The sequence below is a fragment of the Lepisma saccharinum genome, unplaced genomic scaffold (genome assembly GCF_977018435.1).
Source record: "Lepisma saccharinum unplaced genomic scaffold, izLepSacc3.1 HAP1_SCAFFOLD_457, whole genome shotgun sequence".
Classification (NCBI taxonomy): domain Eukaryota; kingdom Metazoa; phylum Arthropoda; class Insecta; order Zygentoma; family Lepismatidae; genus Lepisma; species Lepisma saccharinum.
Genome location: NW_028143152.1, coordinates 72,717 through 92,793, shown reverse-complemented (window position 1 = coordinate 92,793; position 20,077 = coordinate 72,717). Strand labels below are relative to the sequence as shown.

The 20,077-nt window shown below is 39.2% G+C and overlaps 1 protein-coding gene across 1 annotated transcript in view; it reads right to left on the bottom strand.

Annotated features, from left to right (window-relative positions):
* LOC145982851 (sensory neuron membrane protein 2-like) overlaps positions 1–20,077 on the bottom strand; it is a 31,765-nt gene extending 11,688 nt beyond the window's left edge. The window contains exons 1-4 of the mRNA XM_083116213.1: positions 19,925–20,077; positions 3,590–3,750; positions 1,368–1,509; positions 719–970 (exon numbers count right to left, since the gene is read on the bottom strand). Of these exons, the coding sequence (XP_082972339.1) occupies positions 719–970; positions 1,368–1,509; positions 3,590–3,750; positions 19,925–20,047 (678 nt within the window). The 5' untranslated portion in view covers positions 20,048–20,077. The remainder of the gene's footprint in view (positions 1–718; positions 971–1,367; positions 1,510–3,589; positions 3,751–19,924) is intronic.

The window sequence follows — 20,077 nt, the reverse complement described above, 5'->3', positions numbered from 1 at the left end:
TAGCGCAAACGAAAACGGTGAAAAGTACACTAGTAGAAGCAAAAAGGTCTCTGTAAACATGGGGTAGCAAATGAACCGTTTGCGAGATATTTGTGAATGAATGTGTGGATGGGTGGGAAATGGCATGTAAGTCACAAACTGCGACATTCGATTGTCTTCTCTTGTTGTCCCAGTTTCTCTTATATTAAATATTATAATTAAAAAAATATTGAGCATGTGTAAAGACCCTGAAAAAAGCTGATCCAACATGTATTTCATGTCTGTAAAGTTTGCTATTTAATGAAAAACATTTAAAAAGTCTGCTGTAAAATTCGACAAGAAAGCGCCATTTGCAGCCTCTAGGCGCCATTTTGGAAAACTCGAAACTTCAAGATGGCGGCCACATTCTCTTAGATACGTTTTGATTCAGAAAATTAGTGGGATGGCCGTTTAATGCCCCTGCCATAGCTGGGCGTGAATGTGTTCAGTGCTTTTACCCGACGATCCTAGAAATATTACCTATAGTACTTCAGATAAAGTATTCATGAGAATTTTCTTTACTGGGAGAGATAGCATCACCCATGTTCCCCCAACCTTGACGACCACTGTGCCAATTAGAAAAAAATCCTGTGGGTGGCCTTGTCTGCCTGCCTGTGTGTGTGTGTGTGTGTGTGTGGCTGTTTACTCATAACAACACAAGACATATTGTACTTAAATAATCCAATACTACTTCACTCACATGTCTAAATAAAGCGAAACTGTAATCCCCATCGCTATCACTGATTATCATCTGTGGGAGGTGGTCTTTGATTGCTCTACATGCGAAACCAGCTTGTAATCCATGACAATTCAACTTGATTCCTCCAAACAAAATGTTGTGCACAGTGTCGTTGATGAAAAGATCTTTTGAAGAATTGAACATGTAATTTATAGAGAGGTTTGCGGCCCCTTCTCCTAGGCCTAAGGTTTCAATGGCGAGCTGAACACCAGCCTGAAAAACAAAAGAGAGAATAGAGATATACGATTATATTTTCAAAAGTCCCATTACGTTGCTAGGAAAGAACACAAGATTAAATTCAAAAAAACTTCAGATAAAGTGTTATAGACGAACCACGACGCCTACCGGAACATTTTTCATGCTCGGCTACAGCGTGGACCTAGCATGACGCTTGTCGGAGCTAAACGAAGAGACGCGGAATTACACGAGAGGGCATGTGGAGACGCGGCGGTAAGAAATTTTCCTCTCTAGAAACCTGCAGACATCTGGCAAGGAAGTTCTGTTGCCGCGTTTCCCTGCGTCTCAGTGGGCGATATGTTTTAAGCTTAACAATAATGACAATATACAGTATGTATGTATCTAAATGACGCGTAAATCATAGTGTACTTACCACCATAGCAGGATGAAGAATTACCACAGTGTCAGTGTCATTGCCATTGGACAGCTCTTCGTTGAAAATAAAAGTTTGATTCTGCTTGTAAGTGACTGTGTAATTGTTGTTTTGCACCATCCACACTTTCTCCCTGAATTGGCTGAAATTTAAGAAGAAATTTAAGAAAAAAAACACCATCATTAGGCGATATTATTTATTCATTCAGTACATTACAGTAATCCACGGTTTCTTCAGTATCGCATCGATTAAACATTTTTCAATAATTTACCCGTTATTTATTTTTTAGCAAATTTTCTTAACGTTCTTGAATTGCCTTTTTTAAATGTTTTGCTTCGAAATTAGCGGAGAAGAGGAGCCACATATGACTCTTTACGCGCACTTCAATAGTGCTTATACCTTGAGCCCACTTTCAGGTTTTCGAAGGGTTTGGCTCTGCTGATGTTCCCGGCAGGGATTTTTCCCAGAAAGGGGGAATTTTTGAGCCAGAAATAGGAAAAAGGAAGAATCATCGGAAAAATGTGCAAGATAGGGAAAATTTGACGTCATGCATTAACGTACTATGTCACAACTTCTTCCTGACTCATGCTCATTTTGTCTCTCCTAATGGTTGATTTAGTTTATTTTACTTCGTGTTTTGTGCCTCTTAGCTAATTTGCGAAGATGGGGATGAGTGATGAAATTGATGAACAAACAACCAAGCCCGAGCGGTAATCGAACCCGGAATCCTTGGCGTCGCAGCACGATATGCTAACCACTCCGCCACAGAGGTCGACAACCACTCGGCCACAGGGTCCAGCTCTCTCCTAATGGAGTATAAACACCTGAAACACGTCAGTTGATCGTAATTGAGCTAAAAAAATGTGTTATGACTTTCAAGTTAAAAGTTTAATTATTAAGGAAGACTGAAGATATAGCAAATTTTATAAATTTATTGCCTAATGTAATTAGATTAAATTAAGTGCATTTATATATTATTCCACCACAATCTAACACCAGCGTAAAATTATGCACAAATACCTAATTTGGTTCTACATTTGCTTCTTACACATCTTTTAAAATCATACTTACACCCTCATAGATCCAACATTCTGCATAAATCCTGCAATTGGTGACTATAAATTTTCTCTTTTGTATATCTTGTTTGTGAAAAACGGAATTTTAAGGTCCAAATTTTGCGGTATACGATAGGAAAATATCTCTTTGTACCAGAAACATCACTGTTTCCGTTCCCACGTGTGGGCGTAAGGTGATATGAAGCCACAGGTTCCGGGTTCTAACCCTGATGTATTATGTTTGTCCCATTATCATTTCTTCAGTTCATCATTCATTCTCATCGTCGGAATTAACGCAAGAGGTAGGAAAAGCATATTATAAATAGGAATTAAGAATGCCGTCTTGAATTTGCAGGAGATAAGTGCGCCACCTCGCTCCTGCCAGTAGGCAAATGACAACCGAAAATACTTGATAAGAAATTTGCTTCTCGGTCTCTTGCCCCTCCTATATCTTATGAGTATATTATGTAATTATTATTCAGAGTGGTTGTCACAGGGCGCAACGACGCCAGGGGTTCCGGATTCGAATCCCGACCTGGACATGAGTGTTCTTTGTGAGTGTCCATTCATCAATTTCATCATTGTCATCACTCATCCTCATTTGCGGGATTAGCCAAAAGTGGCAGAAAAGCGAAGTAAAAATAAACCAAATCCTTAAACAATCATTTTTTTAGTGTTTGATGTTGTATAACAAGTGTTGTGCATGCATTGGCAAGCTGGCCACACTACTACTGTTCGACACGGTAGACGAAACGAGCTCGAGAAGAGGAAAAATGTACGAGACAAGCTGTACGTTTCACATCAGTGTTTCATTTGTATGCGTGTATTGTGACCAAGAAAATTGAGTGTATAATGCAGGAAAATGTAAAATCAGCGAACTTAAAATCGCGGTTCTACTGTGTGAAATTTCTGTGATCTTTCGGCAGCACACGATTTTCACAAAACATGTTATTTTTATCCGTTCCATCCCTATTTTTGCCAATGGACTCGTCCAGTCAGCGCATATGCACTCTCGTCGACCCAGGAAGTTTCGTAAATTTTCGAACTTTCTTCATCTTCTCAAATATTTAGCACATCTAAACGAGCTTATATACCGGTATATCTGGATTTACTTATTTTTTGGTCATTAAAGTAATGAAGGTACAATATTGGGAAATTCGTACTTACTCATAAACATACGGTCCCCTCTCTACTAACTTTGGCTTCTCAGTGCCATTTTGCACTGCTTCCGGGTTGGCAACTTCGAAAAGGTACACTTTGAAGTACAAAGGAAAAGGCAGTTTCACGAATTTGTCCCACGTCTCGCTTCCATTTGTGAGCTGCATATTCTGGAAAGACATAAAAACAAGAGAACTCAGTGGTTGAAGCTCACGTTGTTATTTAAGAGAGAGATAATACTACCGTGCGTCCATTTACCTTGCGAGGCCGAGAGATCGGGAGAAGCGTGGCGGGCGGTGCTACCGGAGATGCCGACATTTTCGACCAGTAACGTCTTGCTTATTTTTATGAACATATCTTTGGCATGCAGATAGTTATATTAATACTGCAAAACCGAGCACTGGCCTGTGTTATAAGAGTTGTTCAAAGTGATGTCCACCTACATTCACACATTCCTGGCAACGTTTGATGAAATCTTGATTCACACGCAAAAGTTCTTTCGTAATTCTAACCGTCTCTCTACCTGGAAGTGAAACGCCAGGGAATTTCTGTGCAAATTGCCTACACACGTTTCGACACGAGTCTGTTTTCACGTAAGTGTTATAAGTAAAATTTATTTGTTCTAACGTGAACTTTGGAGCCGGTCTTCATTCGCCTCACTTACACACAACATACACACACTGCAATTACACAAAGAAGTAGCACAGTAAGTAACCATAAACCACCACACTCTTTCACACAGTACAAAATTAACACGCTCTTGGTTCAAGGTCTGATCCTCACTTCATTCGCAGCTCTGTCCAGGGCACCTGTAGTCGCGAAGGGAAAAATAACACAAGCTCGGAGCTTTCAGATTGCAAACAAAGCTCACGAAAACCATTGACTTTTAACGGTTAAGTCTGCAACTTAATCTTGATGCAGTGTTGCACATTCGAAACGAAACCTCCAAACGATTCGGAGCGAACCAAAACGCTTTCCAAGGTAAACTTAAGCGGGACATTACTGGTCGAAAATGTCGGCATCTCCGCTAGCGCCCCGCATCACACTTCTTCCGATCTCTCGGCCTCGTAAGGAAATGGACGCACGGTACTTTGAAAACTAAGTGTAAGTTATACCCATTTCTTGAAACATGACGTTGTTAAACCTAGGCTGTAATGATTATTGCCCAAACATCATTGATGCATACTCTCCATCCGGAGTGTCCTTAAAGAGAGATTAGTCCACAAAGATTAAAGAAAGTGTGTAGGATTTCCCAAAAAAATATTCGAACCAAAAACCGATCTGTTCCTAAAGAGTGACAGGTTATTCCTTGACTACTGTGACCAGGGGCGCCGACTTGTCAAAATTATTGGGGGGGGGGGCCTCTGATCACTGAAATAAATGAATGAATGACTCACTCACTCTCTTTTTTAAAAAATAAAAATTACGTCTTCGTACATGAGTTTTTAAGCAGCTATTATATTCCTCATGCAAATGAAATGTAACATGAAAAACGTTTAGAAAATGTTTCAGAGTCTCTTTATGTCTTTTGTGTCTGCTCATTTGTTTTTTAGATAATTAACATTTTTATTGAAAAGTATGTATTTACATTACGAGGCCAACCTATGCCGGCCTCGGTAGCCGAGCGTGTTGGGTGGTCGACTCAACTCGCTTTTATCCAGAGGTCTCGGCTTCGAGCCCCGGCGAGGGTATGGGTGTGTTATATTGTCCGCAACAAATAACCTTAGTGTTGACGTACCCATAAAATAACAATTATTTACAATATTTAACAGTTTTATTTAATTATTTACATAAATGCTAACACAAATCGCAAAAAAATTGTTCTTGTTACAATATTTTACTTTTTAAATTTAATTTTGTAATAATAAAAAAAATAGCATGTACACTGTGATATAAGGTGACATACACAACAAAAACATATCAACATGATTTAAAAATAAAGCAAAAGTTGCTCTACGCACTGGGTTATTTTTTTATGAACTCATTAACGATCGGTCTCAGGTCCAAATTATCAAGCACAGTTTAATGTATGTGGACTAACGCTAAGCTGCTTAGTCTCTTCTGCCCCATTGTAGATCTCAAATATGTCTTTAGTCGGCGAATAGCACTGAATGAACTTTCTGCTATGGCTGTCGTCACTGGCACAGTGAGGAGGACCATCATGAATTTGGCAACTTCAGGCATAAGCTCCTGGAGGGTGCTGTCTTCCAAAAGAAACTTCCTTATGTCACGCATGGTAGTTAGAACCACTTTCTTCTGTTTGGCGATATCACCAAGCATGGACATGTGTAAGGAGAGCCTATCGGCATCCAAATCTTGGCGAAAGAATTCTCGCGTTTGCTGAAAGTTTGTTGTGCAACTGTTCACAGCTCAGATGCATTCTTTCTCTACGGCTGTTACTTTTTGTAGTCCTGTAGCTTCATGTCCTTCTCTAACACATGATTTTGCTGTGTCACAGACGTCAGTGTATATTGATTTATAATACTATTTTGGAGTGTAGAACTTGTAAGTTTTGGCAGCATCGGGATTTTCAAGTTTCTTAGGGACATGACGTTGCCGGGGCAATTCTGGCTCATCAACGAGGCTGGGTTTGTCCTTTGTGCATTTCTGCCAGAACTGTTCAAAACCCATTCGCTTTTCTTGAAAGATGTCAGTCAAGTATTTTAGTTTTGATTCCACTTCTGTAGCACCAATGCGTGGGAACTGAATCTTACAGTTTACCTCTTCTATTGGACCCATCACATGGCAGTAGAGGGAGAGAAAGAAAAATGTCTTGAAATGAAGCATTGTCTCCAGGTATCCAGCACATTTTGATGCTGCGTCAGTAGAATCTTCTTCAGAAAATTTCTGAAAAAAGTTGAGAAGGTTTTCATAGTTCCTTAAGATCTGTTACGTACTGGAGGCTCTCAATGTCCACCGACGAGGCAAAGTTGTCGCAGTCCAGTATGGCCAGCCTTCTCATTCACATCAAAATTAGTCCTAAATATTTGCATTCTTTTAGGGGATTCCCAAACAGTCTTTAACAAGTAGTTGGCTAAATTCATTATGTCTATGATTAATATATGAATAATAGTAACTAATAATTTTATACTTAGTATATAGTAATAAGTCATGTGTTTTGCTGTCTCCGGTCATAGCGCCCCAAAGTTAATGGTTTAGCGGTCTCAGCCCCCCAAAGTTGATGGTCTAGAACATTTCAAATGTGTACTTAAAGTTAAGTTCATGTGGCACAATTCAGAGTAAACTTTACAAGAGAAGCAAAATAATACATTAGATCCTCTTAAGCAAAATTATTTGGGGGGCTCGAATATTGGGGGGCTCGAACCCCCCGCAGCCCCATGGATTCGGCGCCTATGACTGTGACCTACAATGTCGAAGAATACGGTCTCACGCGTTGTCTTGACACAAAGGGTCCGAGAAGTAATTTCCCACATTTTTAATTCTTTAACTTCGTCTTCCGAAGAATCGACGAGTTTTACTCGTAATCATATCTCGGACCCACCCTTGAATGTAGAGGGGGTCCAGACACCACCCACGAGGGTCGGATGAAAGTCAGGGGAAGTTCGGTGTAAAATTATGATTATTCATTTCAATGTATTGCCAATATTTAGTCACATGTTGCCTGCGTCTGTTGACTAAATTTAAACCTATTAGTGTTGTCAGCTAACAGTGATATGTCCCTAAAATGACACATTTTTTCACTTAAGTCACATAATCACCACTCCAAAATCCATCAAATGCTGCACGTGACCAATGTTCGCAAATGACAGATCAGCATAGCATCGGTTATCAGACATCTAATTATGACCCTTCGATAATTTCCTACATACTTTTCTCGCCCAAAAGCCATTTATTAATTTATACATATTTCTGCATGAAGTAAACACGTAATTTTGTAATTTGCCCATTACTCCAGTGAGTACATTAAGGTCAAATACTTCTGGTTTCACGTGATAGGGAACATAATGTTAAGAAGGGAAGAGGGTATGTAAACATTATGCACGCCAGCATTATTTTCGCCATCATTTGACAGATACAATAATTTTATGGGAATGTGTCAGATCTTTTGCTAACACTTTCGCTTACTTTGCCTCTTTGTGTACCAAGGTAGACGTTTGACTTGATTTGAGATTTCGAAGTATAGAGTAAGCCCCATGCTAAAGTCTCAATAATGTTATCTTTTCCCCGCAACAATTGACAGCTTATTACAAAGCTTCCTATCGTTAATCGCGACAATTGAGGGCGAAAAGAAAAATAAATTGTTGCTTTTTCTCTTAATGTTGTCGCTTTTTTATAAGTATCCTACTTTTTTAATGTAATTAGCAGTATTTTTAAATTGTTAACGGCATGCAAACTGATAATTCACAAAAGCAATATCAACAAGTAAATGAAGTACGTGGGTCGAAGTGGGTAGTTCAATATATAAGTTTCCGTATGCTGTAAAAAAAATATTTTTAAGATACATTAGAAAACTATACATACATGTGTAGGAGGATCCTTCCTCACTTCTCCACACAATCCCCATACAATTTGTCCATAGCCTTTGCAAGAAAATCAGGGCTCTGGCTATTGAGCACTATTCTCACATTCCGCTTCACTTTTCATCTGTTTCGAAACGGTAACCTTGCAATTCAGAGTTTAACACCGGAAAAAGATGGAAATCACTCGGCACTAAATCGGGGCTGTATGCAGGGTGGGGCAGCCGTTCCCACCCCAATTCTTCAATTTTGTGTTGTGTTTGCACTGCTGAGTGGGGGCGAGCGTCATCGTCAAGAAGAATGACACCAGCTGACAGGAGACCTGGTCGCTTATGTCGAATTACGTTTTTCAGTATATCCAATGTTTGACAATAATGGTCAGTGTTCCGTACCTTGTGCTTTTGGAGCCAAGATGGCCGCCATATTATTCTCTGGACACTAGTACCTACTGAAAGTGAGAGAGTGAAGAGTCTGTGAAGGGAGAAGCGACGATGTGAGAGATGTATTGCAGGTTGGCTGCAAATAATGTATATGTTGCGACGAATACATCAGTTCGATGTAATTGAGTGTTTCATTTACGTGTATTAGTCTACCTACAGCACTATTACCTTCCTGGAAATGCTACAAACAGCGGCCGAAACAAGAAAAGAGTCTTCTTGTTGGATGACGGGCGCGAACATGGTCCTCCTTGTGCCGGATGTTGGCTGCGATCAGCATTCGTTGTGTGTTGTGTTGAACTTTTGTGCTAGCATGCATTCGTGAACTGTGAATAAATAAATTGACACGGTTTTCTACGTGTATCCAATTTCAGTGCACCTTTTGTAGTGCCAGGAAGTGTTTCGTGTGTGCATTATAGTTTGGACAACAACAATCCGTGCGCGACTCAATAAACATGGAAGCCATATCGGCAGCAAAGACTGTGCTCAAGCGAGAAGTTACTCGCCTTGAGAATAAAGTGAACGCAGGTTTACTGGACAATGTGACAATCGCGTTATCGGTAAACAAAGCCAAACAATTAACGGACGATTGTAAACAGTTATTATTAGACCTGGCTAGTACGTGTGATGATGCAACTTTTGAGAGTTATGACTGTGAAATCGGTTGTATTCAAGACCGTTTGGATGCAACCATGTGCAGGCTTTGTTCGTTGCAGCAGCAACAGACTCAAGCTACGGTGACGTCATCGACAGAAGCACGAACAAGTGAAGTTCGTCTCCCGAAGCTCACGCTGCCTGTGTTCACAGGACAATTACAAGAGTGGCTTTCTTTCCGTGATTTGTTTATCGCGTCGGTGGACAAAACAAACAGTTATCCAGTGCGCAAAAGCTACAGTATTTGAAAGCTTCCTTAAAGGGGCAACCTGCATTGCTTATCCAGTCCATGTCGGTGACTGATGATAACTATGCAGAGGTGTGGAGCATTCTAAATTCGCGTTATCAAAACAAACGGGAAATTGTTATGGACACAATCAAGCGTTTAGTCGCGCAAACCAAAGTGCAACGTGAATCCGCAGCAGCCTTACGTAGCCTGCTAGACACAATTACCGAGTGTGTTCGCGTGTTGAAAGTGATGGACATCCCCATAGAACATTGGGATCCTATCCTAGTATTTCATGTGACAGAAAAAATGGACAGTGATACTAGACAACAATGGGAACTTTCATTAAAGACAACAGAGTTGCCTACGTTTCAGGAGTTGAGTGACTTTCTTGATCAGCGTTCTCGTGCATTATCAGCTTCAAATCTCAGTGCTCAGAGATTGAAGCAGGCGACTCACAATAGCTCCCAGTTCAAGGGTGTGTATCATGCAGTGTCGGATGATACCTGTGAAAAATGTAAACTGCATCATGCGCTATACAAGTGCAAAGACTTCAAAAGCCTTTCGGTAATGGACAGAATGAAATTTGTTAGAGAAAAGGGTTTGTGTTATAATTGCATTCAAAGTCATCATAGGGCATCGGTATGTGACTCAGGGGCGTGCCGCGTTTGCAATAAAAAGCATCATACATTGTTACACTATTATAGGCAGAGTGACTCTAGTGAAACAACAACTTCCCCACAAGAAGTTTCTTGTCATGTGGCAGGAGAAGGAGACAAGGGACTAAAGCCAGTGTTGCTATCCACTGCAGTTGTGTATGTGCAGGGAAGAGATGGTGTTTATCAACCAGTTCGTGCGCTCCTGGACTGTGCCTCAGAGACTTCCTTTGTGACCTCACGATGTGTGCAAAGGTTAGGCTTACGTCAGCATAAGGCAGACATCACTGTGAATGGGGTTACAGCAACGGGTGTAGGTGTAGGCAGTGCAGTAGTGGATCTACAATTCCAACCCAGTAGCAGAAGGAAAACATTCACCACAAGGGCAATCGTACTTCCTAAAATAACAGGAAACATTCCCAGGGAACCTTTACCAGATTTCAGGAAGTGGACACATATTCAAGGACTGAAGTTGGCAGATCCAAGGTTTTATGTGATGGAACCGGTGGACATTTTACTTGGAGCAGATTTGTTTCCTTTTCTTATGCAAAGTGGCAAACGTGTTGGGCCAAAGTGAACGCCTACTGCACTACGTACTGTTCTTGGTTGGATTCTTTGTGGCAGTGTGGACTTTCCCAAGGTAAGGGCAGTAGCATCATTTCATGCATCTTGTAGTCTTGATAGTGCACTTCGCCAGTTCTGGGAGGTAGAGGAGGTCCCAAGGCAAATGCATCTGACATTAGAGGAGATACAATGTGAAGAGCACTTTTCGGTGACTCATGTTCGAGAAAACAATAAGTTCAGTGTGAGCCTTCCATTCAAGGAAGACAGTCCTCCCTTAGGATACTCTCGTGAAACAGCTATGGCGAGATTACAGCAAATGGAACGGAAGTTTGCAAGGTCTCCTGTTTTTCATCAGAAGTACTCAGAATTCATGCATGAATATTTAGACTTGGGACATATGGAGCCTGTTCCTGCAAGTGAAGTGAAAAAGAAACCATGTGATAGTTTCTATTTACCGCATCATGCTGTAATCAATCCAAATTCCACCAGTACACCTCTTCGTGTAGTTTTTGATGCCAGTTCAGTGACTTCAACAGGGATTAGTCTCAACGATAAGCTTCAAGTTGGGCCAAAATTGCAAGGTGATATCTTTCCATTGTTACTCAGGTTCAGGAAGCATCAAATTCCTTTGTGTGCAGACATTTCCAAAATGTACAGACAAATATTGATCCATCCATCAGATACAGACTTTCAGCGAATAGTGTGGCGCGACAATCCTAAAGAATTGATAAGGGACTATAGGCTACTCACGGTGACGTATGGGACTTCCAGTGCACCTTATCTTGCAACAAGGTGTCTTCAGCAATTAGCTATTGATGAAATGAATGCATTTCCATTAGCAGCCCCAGTGTTATTAAATGATTTTTATGTTGACGATTTGGTATCTGGTGCCAGCAATGTGGAAGAAGCTATCGAATTGCAGTCACAATTGATACAGTTACTAGCAAAGGGTGGTTTTGAGTTACGTAAATGGTCCTCTAGTGAGCCACAAGTGTTGACAGCAGTACCTGTAGAGTTGAGAGAAACTAATGTGCCTTTAGATATCCATTGCAGTGAACTTGTGAAAACGTTAGGTCTAAAGTGGCATCCTGGTGCTGACCACTTCACTTTTCTTGTGACTTTACCACCAAAACGTCACACATTGACGAAAAGACTATTGTTATCTGACATTGCAAAATTGTTTGACCCTCTTGGTTTCTTATCCCCAACAGTCATACAAGCAAAAATACTCATTCAAGAATTGTGGAAAGAAAAGTTGGGCTGGGATGAGGCATTATCCGTGGAAACATGCGAACTGTGGCTACATTTTTGTAGTGAACTTCCTGTACTGCAACAATTACAAATCAAACGTGCTATTTTATCTGCAAATGCTATAGCTTGTCAATTAGTGGGTTTCTGTGATGCATCACAACAAGCATACTGTGCGGTAGTGTACCTTCGCTCAGTTTATGTCGATGGTCATGTTGAAGTGAGGTTGGTAGGAGCAAAGACTAAGGTGGCTCCAATCAAGCAAATGTCTCTACCAAGGCTAGAACTATCAGCGGCAGTTTTATTGACACGATTGCTCGTAGTAATCTCCAATGCACTATCCTACAAATTGGAAGATGCGTGTGTGTGGACTGATTCTACCATTGTGCTTGCTTGGTTATCCTCAACACCAAGCAGGTGGAAAACATTTGTAGCAAATCGAGTGGCAGAAGTGCAGGAGAGTCTTCGTCGTGAACAATGGTCACACATCATGGGAAAAATTAAATCCTGCAGATCTTGCTACAAGAGGTATCAGTGCTTCAGCCTTAGCTCAGTGTGAGTTATGGTGGGCGGGACCAGAGTTCTTACGAGCAACTTCATTGGCAACGTTTGATCATCTTGAGACAAGCAACGAAATTTTGGAAGAAGTTACAAAAGAAGAGAAGAAGATTGCCATTACAGTTATGTACAGTACAGTAGAAGAAGATCTGATCAGCAGATATTCAAGCTTTTCTAAAATGCAGAGAATAATGGCATGGATCCAACGATTTGTATTCAATGCTCGTCAGTCAGTGAATCAGAGAAGGCAAGGAGCATTGACAACTAAAGAGCTTATGACAGCAACGACCTCTCTTGTAAAACAAGCTCAGAAAGGTGAATTCTCAGCAGAATTACATTGTTTACAAACTAAAATTCCTCTGCCAACAAAAAGCAGATTATTGTGTTTGGCTCCCTTTGTTGATGAGGCAGGTGTCATTCGTGTTGGAGGGAGGCTACACAAAGCAAGAATAACAGTGGACCATAAACATCCAATGTTGCTACCTGCAAAGCACAAATTGACTCACTTATTAATTAAAAATGAACATTTACTTAATCTTCATGCTGGTCCTCACTTAGTGTTGTCCTCATTGCAACGAACATTCTGGATACTGAGAGGGCGAGATACAGTGCGTAACATTGTGAAGAAATGTGTAACTTGTCATCGCTTTTGTACACAAGCTGGGGAACAATTAATGGGTAGCTTACCAGAATCTAGAATCAATCCTTCTCGTCCATTTATAAACTGTGGTGTGGATTATGCAAGGCCCATACTGTTGAAGGAAATGGTTGGACGCTCTCGTAAGCAGTATAAGGGTTATATTGCCTTATTTGTTTGTTTCGCAACGAAAGCAGTTCATTTAGAAATAGTGAGCAGTTGTACTAGAGAGACGTTTTTGGCTGCACTTCGGAGATTTGTATCTCGTCGTGGAAAACCCAGTAATATTTACAGTGATTGTGGAACAACGTTTGTTGGCGCTAATAGAGAGTTAAAGGAATTCATGAGATTGGCAAAACAACCAAAGCACAATGAAACTATTTCAAGTGCTCTAAGCAGTGGCATTTTAATGTTCCTCGTAATCCTCATGCAGGAGCTTTGTGGGAGAGTGGTGTCAAATCAGTTAAATACCACCTCAAAAGAGTTGTGGGGAATGCCATACTTACCTTTGAGGAATTGTATACAGTATTAACACAAATAGAAGCATGTTTGAATTCTAGACCGTTAACTGCTCTATCCAGTGATCCCAATGACATGCAGGCACTTACTCCAGGCCATTTCTTAATAGGAGATGCATTGATAGCTACTCCAGATAGGGACTTTGCTACTATAAAAGTGAACAAACTGTCGAAGTGGCAGCTCGTGCAAAGGCTGACACAGCATTTCTGGCGCAGATGGTGTAGGGATTATCTTTCTCAGTTACAACAACGTCCTAAGTGGAGAAGGGAGCAACGGAATCTACAGGTCGATGACTTGGTTGTGGTCAGAGATGATCAACTTGCACCTGAACAGTGGAAACTTGGCAGAGTAATCAACGTTCATCCAGGTGAAGATGGATTGGTTAGAGCAGCAACAGTGAGAACCAGTGAAGGAACCTACAAGAGGCCAGCAGTGAAGCTGTCCCTTTTACCAGTGCGTGAAGTTGAACACCAATGAGAAAGAACTTAAACTTTCAAATTTATGCATAAAAGGCAGTCATTACTTTGTTCAATTTCTTTTTAATTTGTGTTGTCATTTTCAGTAGGAAATTTTGGGAAACTTGCATTCAATTTACATTTGTTCATCAAAATTGTGTTCTATATTGTGTATTTAGTAAATTGCTGAAATTAATCATTTCTAGGTGGGCGGTATGTTCCGTACCTTGTGCTTTTGGAGCCAAGATGGCCGCCATATTATTCTCTGGACACTAGTACTTACTGAAAGTGAGAGAGTGAAGAGTCTGTGAAGGGAGAAGCGACGATGTGAGAGATGTATTGCAGGTTGGCTGCAAATAATGTATATGTTGCGACGAATACATCAGTTCGATGTAATTGAGTGTTTCACTTACGTGTATTAGTCTACCTACAGCACTATTACCTTCCTGGAAATGCTACAAACAGCGGCCGAAACAAGAAAAGAGTCTTCTTGTTGGATGACGGGCGCGAACATTCAGCATTAATTGTTCTTCCTCGTTCCAAAAAGTCCATAAGCAGAACGCCCTTAGCATCCATGCTTCTGAACTTCATATGACGCTAGTCCGCGTTTTCCGAACAAGCCTTTACTTTTCGCCCTTGAGCGCATGCGCCTTCACGTCTGATAACGAATCGATTGTTGTTCCTTGTAGATGAAGGATGGCACTTGTCAACCATGTGCTTCTTTTTAATGGCATTGCTTTATACAATATTTTATAGCACAGGAAAACTTATATATTGAACGTCCCTATCACAGCTATAAAATATTACTGTACCCTTTAGGTTTAAATTCAATAATTAAAATGCGTGTTTCAGTTTTTATTTTAACAATGCCTTCTATCCCTCTTTTATTCAAATATCATCGTCATCGGTATTCTGCCATGAATGACAATTTGTAAAGTTAAATGATTTCATCGATATATTTAATGGCAACATAATCCAAAGTTAATGATCTCCATTAAACTTCTCCCGAAACTTAACGTATACCCATTGGCACTTTTTGCCACTTTTGCCCACTATGCTAAAACCTATCTATAAAGGGAAAGTAACTGTCCTTGCCCTCCTCCAGTTCGGGCACCTTGCCCCACCTCCAAATTTTGTAACCCAATCGCCGTCACTGTGTATTACCTGTTAAATTTTTGGGACTAGAACATTGGACTTTACGTCATCAGTTCGCATGCATTTTGACTAAACCTTATATAATTCTAATAACCTCGCACATGCTTCATAACTCATATAATTATCGATCTAAGCAATTGATATGGATGGTTCTGCTTTTATCCTCCAAGAGGAAATATAAAGATTGAATATTTCAAATCATGATATGCTATCGTAAACACTTATAAAAATAGTGAATTATCTTATCGTAACTGAATAAAAAAAAGTAGTGATTCGTTTTGCATAAAATGTATTGGATTAAACATCAATACACATGAATGTGATATCGTCTTCAAAACCAGTTCTGTCAGAACATTTTTGGTTGAAATACATACTAAAAATAATGTTATTGTTCGGAGGAAGATAAAGTGTGACATTATTTTCTATCATCTGCAAAATGAAATATGAAGTGTACACAAAAGACTGACATATTTGATTACCAGGCTGATTGGAAAGGATTCTTGAAGTAGAATGTGTGTGTGTGTGGGGGGGGGGGGTATTTAAGAGCGGAATTAATCCTCTTGAAATAATATTTGTTGTATCGGAATGTAAGTATGCAGATTGAAAGTTTCGATTTGATAAGTGATTTTCACCAGATAATTTTTACATTTTTAAAAATTATATACAGGGTGAGTCACCTAAAATTACCACCGGAAATATTTCGTGAACAACAATAAATATTGAAAAACTGCTTTCGCAGATATATAGGTATGAGAGGAGCTCATGAAATTAGTGGGCACAATACGTTCAACTACGTAAGGAAGTACGATTATCAACACAAACTTAGTTCTTTCTTAATAGATATCCCATTTTATTTTCAACTCATTTGAAAGTACGGAAAAAATCATTAAGAATGCCGGTTTTTACATTGTAATACATCAAATAGTTCTGAAGTAATTGTAACCTGAAGTTGACGCTTGAAACAAACTTTCTCACAAGTTGATTCGTGTATAGTAAAAAAACATGTTCCTCTTCTGCATACTATGCGTTGTGCTTAGGAAAGTTGTTACGTCGTTCCAACAACTGAAGGTTACAATAAAATGTGTACTTTGTACGTAAGTAAGCTATGACAAATTATCTAAAAGATTCTGATACATCTTTCTGAGTTAACAAATAATTGTTAATTAAAAATTGTAAATTTTAACATTCAGGCATCAGTTACATGCATAAATGTTAGTGCATCAGTTACATGCATAAATTTTAGTACATTAACATCTTTCTAATTTTTAATTGACGTTCATATATTAACGTTATAATTTTTAGTACATTGGAACAATCAACTCTTCTCGTCATGACAAATCTTTAAGTTTTCAACTTTTAAACTTTGCAGCTTATACATTTTATCAAATTTATCAAATAAAGCAAGGGCGTACCTACGTACGTCAGAACTGTTGCTGAGAAAATAGTATTTTCAGACTCTGAATAGGCCAGGATGATACTTATCTATGGCGAGTGTAGGGAAAATGCAGCACATGCGTGCAGGCTGTATGCGGGACGCCATTTGCACTCGGCTCTGCCGACAGGTATACTGAAGGATGCGCCTTCACGCTCAACTTCAGGTTACAATTACTTCAGAACTACTTGACGTATTACAAAGTAACAAAGGTCATTCTTAATGATTTTTTCCATACTTTCAAACAAGCTAAAAACAAAATGGGGTTTCCAATAAGAAAAACTAAGTTTGTGTTGATAATCGTACTTCCTTACTTAGTTGAACGTATTCTGTCCACTAATTTCATGAGCCCCTCTCATACCTAATTATCTGCGAAAAGAGTTTTTCAATATTAATTTCTGTTCATGAAATATTTCCGGTGGTAATTTTAAGTGACTCACCCTGTATATTTCTTGGTGATTATAAAAATGTGAGAATTTGTATTCAGACATTCGATATACCATTAAATATTTTACCAGGGCATAGTGACTAAATTGCTAGCCTTTGTACGAAAACAATTTGATTCTCTTGCATCTATTTAGATCGTTTCCCATACTTAATTTTCAATTACCTTTACGGTAACTATGAAAACTGATTACTATTTTGTTTTAAAATATTCTCAAGTTTGTACAATGTAGATCTCTGTAGCTTTTTATCAGTTTTATTTTGTTCTATTTTATCTTGTTAGATATTTTTTTTAAAATGCGTCCTTACAAACTGTTCTATTTGTGTATCTTGTACGTCACTTGTTTCTGTTCACATGGCAACTGGATGTCTGATTGATCTGTGTGCAAAATTTACAAGCAAGAAATATTTCTAAGGTAATGCTGGGATGAGACCTTGAATGAAGGCCACAACCCCTTACCCCTTTCCCCGCGCCTAACTTTCCATCATCTACCTTCAAATCTCTTTTCGTCGTATTTAATCTAACCGTTAAAATGTGGCGTTAATGAGATCAACCAATCAGCACCCGATAAATAATTTTGAATTGTCTTGCCACCAGGGTAAACAACATAAAGTTATCTTATCTTCATCTTGTCTTCTTACAGAGTAGCTATTATTGCATCTGCATTAAATGCAAGAAAAAACAAGAATGTGGAGGTAATATGAGTTACGTATCTAAATCACTCTGCTATTTACGTCGCCTTATGCATACGCGTATACCCTTGACCTCATAGATCTAACTGCTTTCAGAAGAGATTAGCACATTTCAAGATAGCCTGAATGACTCTATATTTTTTCTCGATGTATGCATTGTTTCGACTTAATTCTGTCCCATTTCTTAGGATTTATAGAAAAAAGTTAAGATTATCATTACAGATATGGAAGCAAGGTCATTTTTGATAGGATAAAATGTTTCTGGTTGCATGTTAAACGAATATAATCGTAGGATAATGTTTTAATAGCGAAAGAGAGAGAACGTGACAGAAATAAACGTGAAAGGCGGAGAAGGAGGGAAAATTAGGGAAATTAACCACGACAGAGGACAAAGATAGAAAGAGAAAAGGAGAGAGAAATATAGAAGCGTGAGAGAAGGAGAAAAGGGAATTAGGGATGTAATCAAGCCAATGAGAGAGAGGAATGAGAGAAAGAGAAAGAAATAAAGAACGAAAGATAAAGTGAGAAATAAAGGAACGAGAAAGCTGGAGAAAAGAGACTTATATAAGCCAGTGAGAGAGAGAGAAAAAAAATAAAGAAACGGAAGACAGAAAAAGAATGAAAGAAGAGAGAGAGAGAGATAATTTATAAAACATGCCAGAGAACAGAAAAGAAAAGGTAGTAAAATATTTAATCAAAAAGAGAGAACACAAGCAAGAAGAAACAGACTTTAAGAATGAGACGAAATCAATCCAATTCCTTGCGAGACCTAGAGATCGGGAGAAGTGTGGCGGGCGGTGCTAGCGAAGATGCCGACATTTTCGACCAGTAACGTCCGGCTTATTTTTATGGACATATCCTTAGCATGGAAATATTTACATTAATATTGCAAAACGAGCACTAACTTGTGTTATAAGAGTTGTTCAAAGTGATACGTCGTTTTTGCTTAGGGGTGAAAACAAATGTCACAGCTGTTTTCCTGGTGAAATTCTAGCACCTTTTTATATGTCGCACGATCCCCTTCCCATTTAAATTTCTGAAGTTGATTTCAAGATGGCGGACATCAAGATGGCTGCCGACCATGCGGGTGACGTCAATGTGGTTCCCCCTTTGCCAAGTAACGATTGGTTATCGCCATTTTCACGTTCCATGGCGCAGTGACCTTGTACTGGGGGTGTTAAGGGACTTATTGAGCCACCCTGTATAAATTGAACTGAGTAGTAGAATAATTCTACAAAACCCGTTGTTTGGTTTTGTAAACTGCCTATTTATTTGTACTTCAATGTCATATAAAACACCTCAGAAGGTTTTTCTGGATGTTATTCACCTCCTTTCAGAGTGTGTCTTGCAGGATACAGTAGTCAGTAAACATCTGAAAAATTGTTGCATTTCTCTTGCATCAGTATTCTTTTGTTGTTGTTGTTCGTTGGTTTAAATTGTGTTGTGACTTACTTTAAAAACACAGATTAAAGCGATAATTAATGGCCAGCAAGAGGACCTAAAAGAAGGCTTCACTCAAATTAATTTAAGTTTGCTGGAGAAAAATAAGTTTACCACAACTAATTATTTGTTATTTGATCCATTGCAAAAGATTTCAGTTGAAATAATATTGTGCCTTTTCGATATCCATATTTTCGATTAATGGCGAATTGCTAAAACGCCTATGTTACGAAATTTGAAAATGTTAGTTACGCCAGCAAATGCATTTAAAATTCACGAAGCGACAGGACGGAGCAAACAGAAACCTCTAAATGATTTTAAAATGCAAGGAAAACTGCAAAAAAATACTGAAAAATGACCTAAACGCCAAACTGCAAAATAAAAACGTTTCATGGTTCTAACTGAAAGGAAACTGGCTACTATCTTGTGTAGCATTGTCCACAAGGTCCAGAAAAGAAAGCAATTTTTCAACTTCCTATCCTGAGGAGAGGCGCGTGCAGATTTTCGCAGCTGAGGGGAGCCACGTCAACAAAACGATTGGTTTGAAAAGTCCTGCTCTATTCAATGATTATGATTTTTTTCTGATGTAGACTATTTTAGTGATCACGAAGGGGACTAAAACCATTTTCTTTGGCTAAACGTATCGCTTTTGAGTCTCAAACCCTCCCGTCTGGATCCACCTTGCAACAATCCATATCTTGGGGTTCAGCACAATAAAATAGAAAATAGAACAGCCCACAAAACTTACTTCTGCCACCATATCATTCACAATCGTCGGAAACGCATACCATCCCAAAATTGCACCAACAATCACAACTATTACTCCCAGAACAGCAACAATGGTGCCCTTTGTTACGTAGCTGAGTGCCATCTCTAACCAAACTATCCACTTAATCCGAAA